The sequence below is a fragment of the Crocuta crocuta genome, unplaced genomic scaffold, assembly GCF_008692635.1.
Source record: "Crocuta crocuta isolate KB4526 unplaced genomic scaffold, BGI_CrCroc_1.0 scaffold48, whole genome shotgun sequence".
NCBI lineage: Eukaryota > Metazoa > Chordata > Mammalia > Carnivora > Hyaenidae > Crocuta > Crocuta crocuta.
In genome coordinates this window covers 7,747,034-7,760,385 of record NW_027533089.1, presented here as the reverse complement: position 1 = coordinate 7,760,385, position 13,352 = coordinate 7,747,034, and the positions used below count along the sequence as shown (strand labels likewise).

General features: G+C 41.5%; 2 protein-coding genes across 9 annotated transcripts in view; one reads left to right on the top strand and one right to left on the bottom strand.

Annotated features, from left to right (window-relative positions):
* Window positions 1–2,756, bottom strand: part of ALG14 (ALG14 UDP-N-acetylglucosaminyltransferase subunit) — a 97,260-nt gene extending 94,504 nt beyond the window's left edge. The window contains exon 1 of the mRNA XM_077746107.1: window positions 2,566–2,756. Coding sequence (XP_077602233.1) covers window positions 2,566–2,713 — 148 coding nt within the window. The 5' untranslated portion in view covers window positions 2,714–2,756. The remainder of the gene's footprint in view (window positions 1–2,565) is intronic.
* Window positions 2,757–2,859: 103 nt separating this feature from the next.
* The window catches only part of TLCD4 (TLC domain containing 4), a 98,274-nt gene continuing 87,781 nt past the window's right edge, over window positions 2,860–13,352 (top strand). For 3 of the 8 annotated variants that reach the window (XM_077746133.1, XM_077746124.1, XM_077746125.1), the window contains exons 1-2: window positions 9,178–9,379; window positions 11,250–11,446. The gene's annotated coding sequence lies outside the window, so the exon portion shown is untranslated. Of the gene's footprint in view, window positions 2,975–4,344; window positions 4,471–9,177; window positions 9,380–11,249; window positions 11,447–13,352 lie in introns of those variants that run through there. The other 5 variants (XM_077746129.1, XM_077746127.1, XM_077746126.1 and 2 more) reach the window with 5 other exon arrangements.

The following is a 13,352-nucleotide window of genomic DNA, read 5'->3' as shown; positions in this document are numbered from 1 at the left end:
AGCAGTAATTTTGATAGATGTTCTTTGAATGTAAGTGGTTGATTAATAATATTTTATGGTATCTAATGATTAGACTTTTTTGGCATTCAAGGTAAACACTGAAAATGCCATCCTCCTCCTCCAACATTTTGGGCATGAACTATTAAACTGTTAATCTGAACACAGTTCAGTCTTTCTTTGACCTGGATGATTCTTTGAGGTCCTTGACCTTTCCCTAACCTGAATGATTTGAATGACAAGGGCACCATCTGGCAGAGTAATTCTCAGTCTTAATTTTGGTTCACAGTCCACCAAATCTAATACTGTCAAATGAATGGTTCTAACATCCATTCATCCATTTGTTCAAGACAGGCACCTGGACGTCATTCCTGAGCCTTTCTTTCCCTTACTTCCCATTTTCAAACCACAGGTTCTGTGATTTTTTTATCTCCTAAATCTTATTTAAATGCATATGCTTCTCCCCATCCCTGCACCCATCACCCTAGTCAGGCTGTCATCATTTGTCATCTGAATTATTCAAAATGCTCCTACTTGTCTCCCTACTTCAGTATTTGTCAAAACATTCCCTTGACAATTCAGGGTAAATGATCTTTGTAAAAGCTTAGGTTTAATTGGGTCACTCTCCACTCAAAAGTGTTTTAAAAGATCCTTTGCTACCAAGATTAACAGTCGCCATTTTCTTTTTCATTTTTTTTTCAATGTTTTATTTATTTCTAGGATAGAGAGAGAGAGACAGCGTGTGCAGGGGAGGGCCAGAGAGAGGGAGTCACAGACTGAAACAGGCTCTAGGCCCTGAGCTGGCAGTCAGCACAGAGCCCGACGCGGGGCTCGAAACTACGAACCGCGAGATCATGACCTAAGCGAAAGTCGGACGCTTAACCGACTAAGCCACCCAGGCGCCCCAACAGTCGCCATTTACTAAATGCTTATCAGGGGCACCTGGGTGGCTCCGTTGGTTAAGTATCTGACTCTTGATTTTGGCTCAGGTCATGACCTCACAGTCCTGAGATGGGGCTCTGACTCAGGCCCTGTGCTGAGCATGGAGCCTGCTTGGGGTTCTCTCTCTCCCTCTCCCCAACATGCACACTTGCTCTCTCTCTAAAAATTTGTTTAAAAATGCTTACTATATGCCAAGCACTTTACTAAACCCTTTTAACACTACCATGTTGACTCTCTTCTCACCTCATCCCATATTTTTCAAGGTGGAAACAGAAGGCTGTGAGGTTAACTAACTTGTCCAAGATTACCGAGTTAATAAGTGGCAGAGATGTGACTCCACTCCAGGATTATGACAATCTAGAGCCTGTGCTCCTAACCCCTACATGGAATGAAGCAGTGGAATAGTGCCAACAGTTTTATAGAGCACGGTTTATAATGCCCTTTAGGATCTGGGCTGTGCTTACCTTTCCACCTTGAACTCAAGGCAACAGTGCCCTCCCACCTCTGGCCATTCCAAGTGCTTCTTTTCACACCCTCCCAGTCCTCAAAGTCCCAGCTCCCCTTTCTTTGGTTGAATCCTGGTCATCTTTCAAGTTGCAGTTTAGACATCATTTCTTTCAAGAATTTTCCAGTCTCAAGTACAGATAAAGGGTGCCCTTCCTGAAGACTTCCATAGCAGTCTGAACCTCCCAGATTACAGCAATGGCCTGTTTTGGGTTTTGGGTTTTGTTTTGTTTTTTTTAGTTTTAGTTTTTCTTTAATCTCCATCCCATTCACTGCTGTACCCTCGCATCTTTCACACTGCTTGGGCCACAGTCACTGCTCCATGATAAGTAGTAGTATTAGTCAGTTTTGTTATTTCCAGAGCTTAGCATAGTGCCTGGTCTCTCCTAAGTCTCAACAGACGTTAAGCGAATAACGTAATCAATCATACTTGAACATAAGTTTATAACATTTGCTCGTACTATAATTATTATTGTATCTGGAGGCAATCTCCTAGCATTTCTAAATGTATACAATATATGTATCTCTGTCAGAACTAGTCCATTTAAAATTGTAAGCACCTACAGAACTGATCATCTCATTACCTGATTGGACAGCTTGTTGTTCATGCTCTTGACACAATATTCTGAAATGTGTATTGTTCTACGTATGGTCAGAAGATGGTTGTTTCTACCCTCCTAGATTTTGTGTACTTATTAATGGCAATTCACTTTGCCTCATTTATCAAGGAGTGTTTGTGATTTCTAAACGAAACACAACATGCCTAGATTAACAAGGCAAAACGACTATTATTACTCAGGAAAATTACAAGTTAGCATCATAAAGCTGCTGCGTCCCCTTCGTTCAATATACATAATATAGTAATATAATAATTTGTTGGAAAAATGTACGCTACAGGGAAGCTTAATTACAGACAAGTTTAAGTTACTCATTTGTCTTTAAAAGATGCTTGGGCCGCGTCAGCAAACCAGCATTTTGCCCTGGCTGGGCTGGCCGCTTCCGGTAACGCAAGGAAACTACAAAGCTCAGCATGCAATGCTCCAAAAGTGCTAAGGAGACCAGAGAAGAGCGTCGCGGTGCACTCTGGGGTTTGTAGTGACCGACCCACGCCCCTATACTTACCGGACCCAGCCACCACCAAGAGACTGAGAGACTGACGGGGCACAAGAACCCGAGAATGCAGCACTACCCACAGCCGCAGTGCCAGCAGCACGGCCACCACAGCTCCCGCCGCGGCTAGGGACGCTAACCATGCGAAGAAACGACACATGCGTACTGCCCCCGCCCGCGCTGCCGCTGAGAAGAGGTCAAAGTTCAACATGTACGGGCGCTGTGGAGACTCAAACGGGGCGTGGCGAGCCCCTCGATGGGCGGGGCTTGTCCACGCTGGGAGGGGTTCGGAGCGGGAGACCGCAGCTGCAGTTCTCAGGACTTGGGTGGTTTGCCTACCGGATCCTGCGCTGCTGCCGCCCAAGCATAAACTGAAATTCGGCAAGTAAAGCGCAGAAGTGTGATTTCCACCCGTGACGAGGTTAGGTCACCTGTGCGCCCTAAAGGCTCCGGAGCTCCAAAGTTAGGAGGTGTTCAGCGCCACTAACTTTGTGAATTCCACTTGAGGCCAATAGCATACACAGCCTCTTCTCTTCTCTTCTCTTCTCTTCTCTTCTCTTCTCTTCTCTTCTCTTCTCTTCTCTTCTCTCTTCTCTTCGTCTCTTTCTCTCCCTTTTCCTCTCTTTTCTTGCCTTCCTTCCTGTCTCTCTCTATATATCTAAATGCCAAGGAAAATGTTTCTGTTACACGTGCAGACATTACTGCGCTTGCCTGTAAAAGGCACCTTGGTACAAAAAGTTGAATTGAGGGATCAGAATCTCTTTCCCAATACTCGTGTTTTTAACTTTTCTAGGCCTTTTCTCAGGTCTCGGTGTGATCAGAATGGCAGAGGATGATCACCCCCAGTTATGCCATGGCCCTAGAAGGAGTGGAAGCTCAGTGGCTCGAGGTAGCAGGAAGAGAAGGCAGCGTCCTACAATTAATATTCAGTTACCCCAAAGCCAGCACATCTCCCAATTATAATTTTGCTCATTTTTGTTGTCTATGTAACCCACATTGCAGCAAAATAAAAGTATTCAGATTACAGAAGTCCCTTCACCCCAAGTGTAATTTGCCTTCAGTCCTGTGCAGACCTGTAGGTAAGGATAGGGCAAGTATACTGATGAATAAGCAAGTCCTGAAAGATGAAACAGTCAGCCCAAGTGAAATAGTGGCAGATCTAGATTTAGAAACCAGAAATCCTAACTCCTGCGTCATAGAGGTATTACATTGTGTATTCCTTTGCTGAGTTCAGACTTGCTTGATTATCACACTTGCCTAGAGCCAAGAAGGTGTCTTCTCTTTTTTAAAATTTAAAAAAAAATGTTTTAAATGTTTTTTTCTTTATTTCTGAGAAAGAGAGACAGAATGAGCAGGGTCGGGTCAGAGAGAGAGGGAGACACAGAATCTGAAACAGGCTCCAGGCTCTGAGCTAGCTGTCAGCACAGAGCCTAATGCGGGGCTTGAACCCACAAACTGTGAGATCATGACCTCATGATCATGGCTTAACCGACTGAGCCACCCACGTGCCCCCCTTTTTTAAATTTTTAAAAAATGTTTATTTATTTTAAGAGAGAGAGAGCAAATGGGGGACAGGCAGAGAGAGAGAGAATCCCTAGCTGGCTCTGTGCCAATAGCACAATGCGGGGCTAGATCACAGGAGCCATGAGTTCGTAACCTGAGTCAAAATCAAGAGTCGGACACTTAATCAACTGAGCCACCCAGGCACCCCTAGAATGTGTCTTTTAAAATGCAGTCTCTTGGGAGAGGCCTGGGATCAGGTTATTTAACCAGTGTGTCAATTTCTCTCAGCAGGCAAGTTTGGAAAACATTTGGAAAATGATAGCATCATTTTCCGGCTAATGGACTTCACAGCACAGAATATGCAGTCTTCCATCAAATCGTCTTAACCCTGCATCCTTACAATAAGACCAAAAGGTGAATATTATTTCTCTCTTTACAGATAAAGACGTGGATTCTATTAACAGTTCAGTAATTTGGGGTACCTGGCTGGCTCTGCAGGCTAAACGTCTTGCTTTTGATTTTGGCTCAGGTCACAATCTTATGAGTCCTGAGATTGAGACCTGCGTCAGGCTCTGTGCTGAAGCACAGATTGCTTGGGATTCTCTTTCTCGCTCTCTCTCTCTTCCCCTCCCCGACTCGTACTCTCTGTCTTTCTCAAAATAAGTAAACATTTTTTAAAAAGTTAAATAGTTGGCCTAAGATTTCTCAGCTAGTAATAGTTGTGGGCTTAGAAGTCAGTGCATCATATTTTGATAAATTCAGAATCCCCTGGGCTCATAAATAGTTCAAAGTCCAGAGACCAGGGCCTCTGGCATAGTGTAAAAAACAACTTAAGTATATTACAAAGGATATAGTTTTCTTTCATCTGCCCACTTTACCATCCCCAGCAAACACTTCAACCTAAGACTCTCCCCTCATGCTTAAAAGATGTTAGGGTCTCAGAAATTACATCCAGATGGGGAAATCTCTGGAGCTAAAAAAAAAAAAAAAAAAAAAAGATATTTTGTTATTTGGTGGTTTTTTTTTTTTTTTTTAAGGGTGAGGAAATGTTTTCCAGAACCCCTCACATCAGACTTTCTTTCACTCTCTCTGGCCATGTTTATATCACTTGATTATTCATAAAAGGAATGACACCTCAAAGTTGGCTGGGGTAGGGTGGAGGATGGCGTACAGTTACCTGTTGTATCTGGCTATTTGATGGAGGGTGGGTCCTGAACACAATGGTCATTCTCTTGGAGAGAAGGAAGTTGGAGGAGGGCAGAGGAGAGATGATTGTTGGTTAGGCAAATAATAGGGTTTGGATTGCTGTGAGAATGTTGTGTCCCAGATGGCTTTGTAACCTGACACGGGCCATGTAGATGTCAAGCATATTAATAATTACTAGACTGCCGATCTCAGAAGATACCCATGCATTCTCCTTTTCCCCATCTCCTCATTTCTGTAATTACCTGTATCTGTAGGAAATATCTGCTTGACCACATTGGCATGCAGCTGGAATGAACAGAGATGATCAAGCATTTAGGGGCTGCCAGTAAATGGAGTGAATCAAAGCGGGTAGATAGAGTAGCAGACATTGTTTAGGATCATTGGTTGAGTTATTTTGAATTAAGGCTAGGGTCAAACTGTTCAGTGTTCCTGACAAGGAAATTGAAGAGTGCAGAGAGGAGCTAGGTGGCAGGCAGGGACAGGAACAAAGTTGGGAACTTCTGAACAAAATCAATGTCTACTGGGCTCTGACAGGCACAAAATGTATAGACATGCAAAAGGTCAAGGAGTGCACTGGATTAATCAGGAAAGGCAAGGCTTAGTGGCAAGAAGCAATAACTAAAATTTCTGTTGGGCAGGTAAGTTGCACTGACAATGCAAATTACAGATAGATGAAAGTAAACTGTAGTGCTGTGAAAGCATGAAAAATGTATTAATAATTGACAAAATGAATAATGATATTGAGCCATAACTAATTTTAAGTAAAGTCTGTCTGGGAAGTGATTTTTATTACCTTCTTAAATCTATTTTCTTAAGTTTCTATGGCAAATATCTATTATTCATGAATATTTAAAAAGTTAAGATTATTTGCACTCTTCTGTAGGATTATACTTGTTAATTTATTCATCATATTTACTCACCACCTGCTATATGCTCAAATTAGGTACAGGGGATCTCATATGAATAGGATAGGACAATAGCCTAGAGAAGAAACTAAGACTAGAGAGATGACAGTGGAGAGAGAAGAGGGTAGATTTGAGATATTTTTTATGGATAGAGTTGATAATGGATTAGATATTGGGGATCAAGATGGCTCTTAGAGTCTTCACTTCAAAACTGGTTGGATGGTGTCATTTGTTAAGAATAGACAGACGGGAAGGAAACAAGCTTTATGGGTAGAGAAAGAGGGAGGAGAGGATGACAATGAAGTGTTCTGGTTTGGATGTTAGCTGGGAGAGCCTGTTAGACATTTAAGTGGTTATGTCAAATAGGTAGTTTCATGTACAAATCTGAAGCTTGGGTCAGAGTTAGAGGTATAAATTTAGAACTCAGCATAAACATGGTGCTGAGAGCCATGAGACTAGATGAGATCACCTAAGGAGGGAGTTTAATGTGTGTTTTTTTTTTTTTTTCTAAGGAGGGAGTTTAAGTCAGAACCTGTGCCATAGAACTTTCTGCAGTGATGGAAAGGTTTTACGTCCATGTTGTCCACTATCTACATGCACCTATGGAGCACTTGAAATGTAGCTAGTGCAATTGAGAAACTGGATTTTAATTTTATTTCATTTAAATTATTTTAACTTTCAATAGACAGACTATATATTTTACTACTATATTGGACAGTTCAGGATTGAGAAAGAGTATGTGGTCATCAACATTTAGAGGTCTAATAAAAGGAGACTGAGCCAGCAAGGAAAATAGAGAAGGGAAAGCGAGGGAGATAGAGGGAAAATCAGGAAAGAGTGGTATCCACAGAAGCCAAGAGAAGAAAATGATTCAAGAATGGGAATGCGGTCAGCTATGTCACATGTTGTTCATAGGGGGGACCCTATGACTTGAAAACAAATTAGTCACTGAGGCTCTAAACAAGCGCAGCATCCATGAAATGGTGGTTACAGAAGGCAGTTGGAAATGGGCAGAAGAGAGAATGGAAGATGAAGAAAATCAATATCTGTAGACAACTATTTCAAGTTTTTCTTTGAAAGGGAATGGATAAATTGGTTGGAGAATGAAAGAGAATTTGGAATTGAGGAAACTTATTTTTTAAGATCGGAGTTACTGGACATACTCATTTGCTTTTTAAAATGATCCAGTGGAGGCAAGTTGATGCAGGAAAGAAAGGGAATGAGAATAAGAACAAAATTCTTCAAAAGATGAAAAGGGTTGGAATGTACAGCACAAATGGTGGAGGTTGGGCTTTGATAGAAGGACGGACCCTTGTTATATCCTGCAGGGATATAATGCAGGTACTGGGAGGTTTTTAGAATTGGTGGTGAATAGATGAGGGTGTGGAGATGGAGGACAGAGTGTGAGAGGCTTGAAGAGAGAGAAGATGGGAAATAATCATCTTGAAAAGTAATCGGCATATTCATCATGATTAGCATAGGATTTCTGGGCAGATTGGAATATCCACTTGAACCCTGTGATAACAAATTTAGAGAGAAACCAGTCAGCATAATTTTATGTCTTTTCTCCCCACTGGAAAAGGCAGGTTGTTGGCTTTAACCAAAGTTAGATTTTTGACAGGTGAATACTTTAGCAAGGTAAGGTTCTTCTCAAAGGGGTGAGGTCCATGAAACGTTCTCTGGACATAGTGGGAAGTGAAGACAGGAGAAGAGAGGTAGGAGAGTGGAGGAATAGTGGCAGAATGTAAGGTCAGGGGGTTGGAGGCCTAAAGAAGGTTGGAAATTACAATGAAAGAACTAGAGCCAGTGAACTGTAAAGACAAGTGGTTGTAGTCAGAGAGCGGGATTCTTGAAGTCACTGTCATGTTCTTACTGGTAGTAGTTTTTAGGGTGTGACTATAAGAATGGATGAAAAAGATATGGGGGCCACACACATGGATGCTGAAGTCACTAAGGGGTGGAGAGGACAAAAATAAGCTCAAGTCTTCAAAAAGTAAGAGTTTGAAAGATGAGACCAACCAAAAAGAACTCTGGGTACAAGCTGGATTATCTTCTATTTGCCCCTCAAGATTCACGCTTCTCCACCCCACTCAGAGCCATGGGAGGTGAAACTTATGGATTCAGTCAACAGTTTTCCTTGCTCTCTGGTTCTAGTTGGGTTCTAGTTGAAAGAGCCTCAGCAGATCTGCTGCAGGGAGGCTGTGTCCCTGAATGGGAGATTTCTGCTCTTCAACATGGCTTCTGCACACTTCTCTCCTTCTGGGCCCCAGGTCTTCCTTTCCTTGTTCCTTCCGGCCAAGGGGTGGTAAGAGTTCCACTGTTACAAGCCCTGAATTACTGCACTCTTCCCTGTGCCTCCTTTACCTCATTCACACCTCTATAAATAGCCCCTTTGTTAAATCATCCTCAAGTTAATACAAGTGTACCACCTCTGCCATGTTGGGGCAGTACAGCTGCATGACGAGCTCCTGAGGAGCGAGGGTTTTTGAAAGAAGGAGGAATGGTTTGGAAGCAGCGACACAAATTGAGTTTCCCAACCTTCTGTGGGGGTGTGAGAAGCAAATGGCCTCTAGTTGAGAGACCTGTTGAGGAAATGAGGGAGAGCAAGTCTTCAGCTTCTGCAGGGACATGGAGAAGTCATTCAAAAAAGAAGTTGAAGGCGTCGGAGGGGTTTGCAGGTCACAGATTAGGAGGTTTCAAAGAATGCCGTGAGAGGGGTTGGAGGCTGGTGAGGAATGGGAGTTGGTGCAGATTGGGGGAATTTACAAGTAACTATGGATATAAGAATCAGGATGATAATGGCTAATCTGGGAGGCTTCTGGGGATTGAAGTAAACAGGGGTGAGGGCAGCCTCTCAATTCATTTCAGTTCAGTTCTACTAGTACCTAATATGTACTACTCACCAGGCTAGGTCCTGGGGGTACAGTTGTAAGGGAGTAACAGTTAATACCCAAGCAGTGACTTAACAATGAGCCTGACTGTGTGAGCTGCAGACCTCTTGACAGGATCTCCTAGAGAAAAGCCACCCAACTCATGCTTTCATGGGCTGCTTGGAGTATGGGCCACTAGGGACCCTGCAGGTGGGCCCCTTCCCACCAGAGTTCAGCCTTCCATTCTAATGAGAGTATTAAAGTACAGATAAAGAAGATTGAAGCTCTTCTGCAAGAACCAGAAAGACCACGTTGGTCAGCATTATGTTTGCCCATGACAAGGTAGGGTAAAGCTGGAAGGGAGTTTTAGTCTGGGCCATAGACAGAGCTGTGGAGACCAGGACTGATGGGTGCATGCCTTACCATTAAAGATGTTCTGCAAGATTGGGTAGGCTAGGTGATAGAAATTGTCCCAGTACAACCCAAACAGCCTGCGTTATAGCCAAGACTTTTATTCCTTGTGAGATATACTGATATATGTTTACACTGCAGTCTTTTCTGGATGAAGCCACTTGCTAGGATTCCTTGAATGCAACCCTTGAAGGCTAAGGCAATTGTTAACATGTAATTGGCATTTACTGTGTGCTTCCTGTATGCAGGCACTGGGAGCATGAATTAAATAATTCTCACAGTAACCCTACAAGGTAGGCATTATAATGGTACCATTTTACAAATGAAGACATTAAGGTATAGAGAGATTATTTGCTCTGGGTCTCAAAGCCAGGAATTGGCAGTCAAAATTCCAAAAGGCTCACACTCTGCCCTGCTATAGTATCATTAAAAGTATTTATCATATATTTACACCAGCTGTTGTGCTATATATACCAAAGGAAGGAAGATATAAATATAATGCTATTTACTATGACTAATTTTTCCTTTATAAAATTAGAACTAAATAGCAGCCAAAGGATTTTTTAAAAGTGGCCTTTTCAGGAGTGCTTGGTGGACTCAGTTGGTAGAACATGCAACTCTTGATCTTGTGAGTTCAAGACCCATGTTGGGCGTAGAGCCTACCAAAAAAAAATTTTTTTTAAGTGGCTCTTTCATATTTCAGTTAAGAATTGCTTCTCTGTTTTCTAGATTTTTGTCCCAACTGCATTCCAAAAGGATAGTAGATTAAATAGACATATGTCTGTCTCTCAGTGTGTAATCACTCTTGATTCATGCCTTTTTAAGATAAATTTGCAGTGAAATTACTCGACACACTAATTTTATTGCCTTACTTTATGTTCACTTATCTCAGATATATCTTTCCAGGTATCTTTATAAATTCCTTGCCCTAGCCCTGTGCACACAAAATGCCTTATCAGTTCCAAATTTAACTAGACATTAAAGTCTTATTTAAAAATACATTCCCAGACCATCATGGTATCGCACCACGTCACACTGTTTACTAATGACAACCACAGCAGTAATGGCTCCTTTCATTTTCAGTCACCATATTTCCAGTTTTAGACCTATAAATAAAGTCAGAAACAATTCTATTTCTGCACTAAACACTGCTTGTCTTTGGAATCTTTCGAACTAATTTTCTTCTCATCCAGACCCTCCCCCCACTCCCCACCCCCTGCAAAGCCTCTGCCTGGCATGTCTATCAAGTCTGTCTTTTCTTCTTCATTGTACATCTGCCCTTTTTATGATACCTTTCCCAAATTCTTTTTTTAACTTTATTTACAGACCCTGAAACTTGATTGTCATACACTCTTTTAAAAATGTCTATTTATTTTATTTTTGAGAGAGGGAAGAGAGGGAGAATGCACATGTGAGCATGAGTAGGGGAGGGGCAGAGAGAGGGAGACTGAAAATTTCAGGGCCAGGCTTAAACTCACGAACCATGAGATCATGACCTGAGCCAAAATCAAGAGTCAGATGCTTAACTGACTGAGCCACCCAGGGTACGCCCCCTCCCCAAATTCTTTTTTGCTGCCGCAGAGCTTTTTGCCCTTGTTAGAAACACACAATTGTATCTTCTCTCTTACCTGACTATACATTATTCCTTAACTTTCTATGAAGAGAAAACATGGTCAACCTGTGAAATTCACATGCATGATAAAACATGCAGGCTACCATTTTGTAGGCTTTTATGTACTTTCTCAACTACCCTTCATTGCCTCCTATGAACTTAAGCTCTGTTATTATCCCTGTTATGTAGGTGAGGAAGTTGAGTCTTTACCACGCTCAATCATCACTGCTGCTGCTTTGATTTGATTTCCTGTGGATGTACTGTGGCCATCTAGTGGCTTCAGGAATATGGTGATGTTACCTAGGGAAGGTACTTAATGCAGAAAACATGTTACATTAAGAAGAAAGGGATAAGAAGAATGAAATATACAGATGTGTTACTTAAAGGTTAGTGATTTTTCTCTTGGAAGTGTTGTGTCAATAATATGTGAATACACTTTACAACAGCAGGTAAATAGCTCTTGCTATGACCTTTAACCTTGTTTGTTCCCAGCGTCCCCATGATTTATTTAATATCCTATTCGTATTTCCTCAGCATTAGGTGCCCTATTCCTTGTGAATCCCTTCTCCCTTTGTTACAAACAGGCTTGTTAATTTACCAACAATAGCTTTTGATAGAAATCTCAGATGACTTAGCTGTTTCCTAAACTTAAGATTCCCTTCTCCACACTACTACTCCTGTGGGACTTTGCTGGTTGTATTTGTTTTGGAGTAAGTTAAAACACAACTTAAATGAAAAACAAAAACAAAAACAAAAAACAAACAAACAAACAAAAAAACACAACTTAAATGAACCTGAGAAAGTCTTAACACTTTGTAATAATAAATATTTACCTAGGGAAATGTGGAATAACTGTGTCTTAACTTGAAAATTTAAAAGAATCTTTAAATTTCCCTTTCTGAACAAATGCTATAAACTAAATAAAACCTTTTATGGTCAATGTCCTCCATCAATTATGCCCTGTCTTTCCTGAATATCTAACCACTGACTCTCGCTGTGTCTTTATCCTTAGCCCATAAAGCTCAAGTCTCTCCCATTAAAAAAATAAAAGCAAAATCAATAAAACTCTCCTTCCATCCATCTGGCGCATCGTAACTCCTTGAAACTACCAGCCAGGCACAGCCCAACCACATGAAAATGGCACTCCAGTCTTTAACCACACCTTTTACACTTCCGCCAGAGTGTTTTTCTACTCCCAGGCTATTTCTATGCAGTTGGGTTATTTCATGGAACTGAAGCCTCTGGTGAGCACAGAGCAAAGTTCTGCTTCAGTTGCTGAAGTATATCCTGAGCATATAGCCAGGCAGCCCATTCTTGGTGGACTCCTGGCTTGTGGAGGTTCCTCTCAGCATATGGAGGAAGCATGGCGCTCTCAGCACTGCAGCAATAGGTATTGGTTGACACAGGCCTTGCCCTAGAATGACTCTGACCTGTGCACAGTGGATCCCTCTATGGTATACTGACCCGAAGAGTGTTTGAGTGTCTAAGAGCTTGGTTGAATTAGTGCAGACCTGACTTGCTCCTGCAAAAAGAAACAGAGCCTTTCCCTGATAAAACTTTTAAATAAATGGCATATATCAGAAGTGACCTATCTTAGCCTGTATTCCCTCTCAGCCACCACCATGTGGCTATGCAATAACTTTCTGAAAAGACCTGACAAACCACCCAAGAAAGGGATTTTCAGATGCTTCCTCTTCATTTTATTATATTTCTTTCTTCTAAGTCTCTCAGTCTGGCAGTCTCTCATCCTTCAGAAATAGTCAACCACTTCCCATCAAAGGAGGCTTTATTCCTTGGTTTCTTTTTCCAAGTCCCAATACCTCAGGCTTCATCTGAAGGAGGATTGTTTTTTTTAACTCAGTCATTTGGGGCTCCAGAGGATAGCTTAAGTTTCATGACTGAGGGTTAAGGTGAATCTTCCAATAGTTATTTAGTCTCCCACCAGAGTGATCTCTGGGTCATCTGAAATGTAAGCACACATTGCAACAAGAAGCATTTATTTTCCTCTGAGACAATACAATCTTATCCTTTATCCATGAAAACTCTTTTTTTAAAAAAAAGAATGTTGGCCTTATAGTGTAAGAATAAGAGATTGCTACTTTCTCTTCCACTTTGAAGAAATAGCAGCAACTTTAATTAGCATTTGTTGATTCTGGGTCTTTTTTTACGGGAGTTTGGGGTAGAAGTGAGTTATTTTCAGTTTAGTGTGCCAAACAAAAGTACCTTATGTTTATGTTTTTCTATTGCTGATTCATATCTCTCTTGACCATTCATATTTATTGATTTATCGCT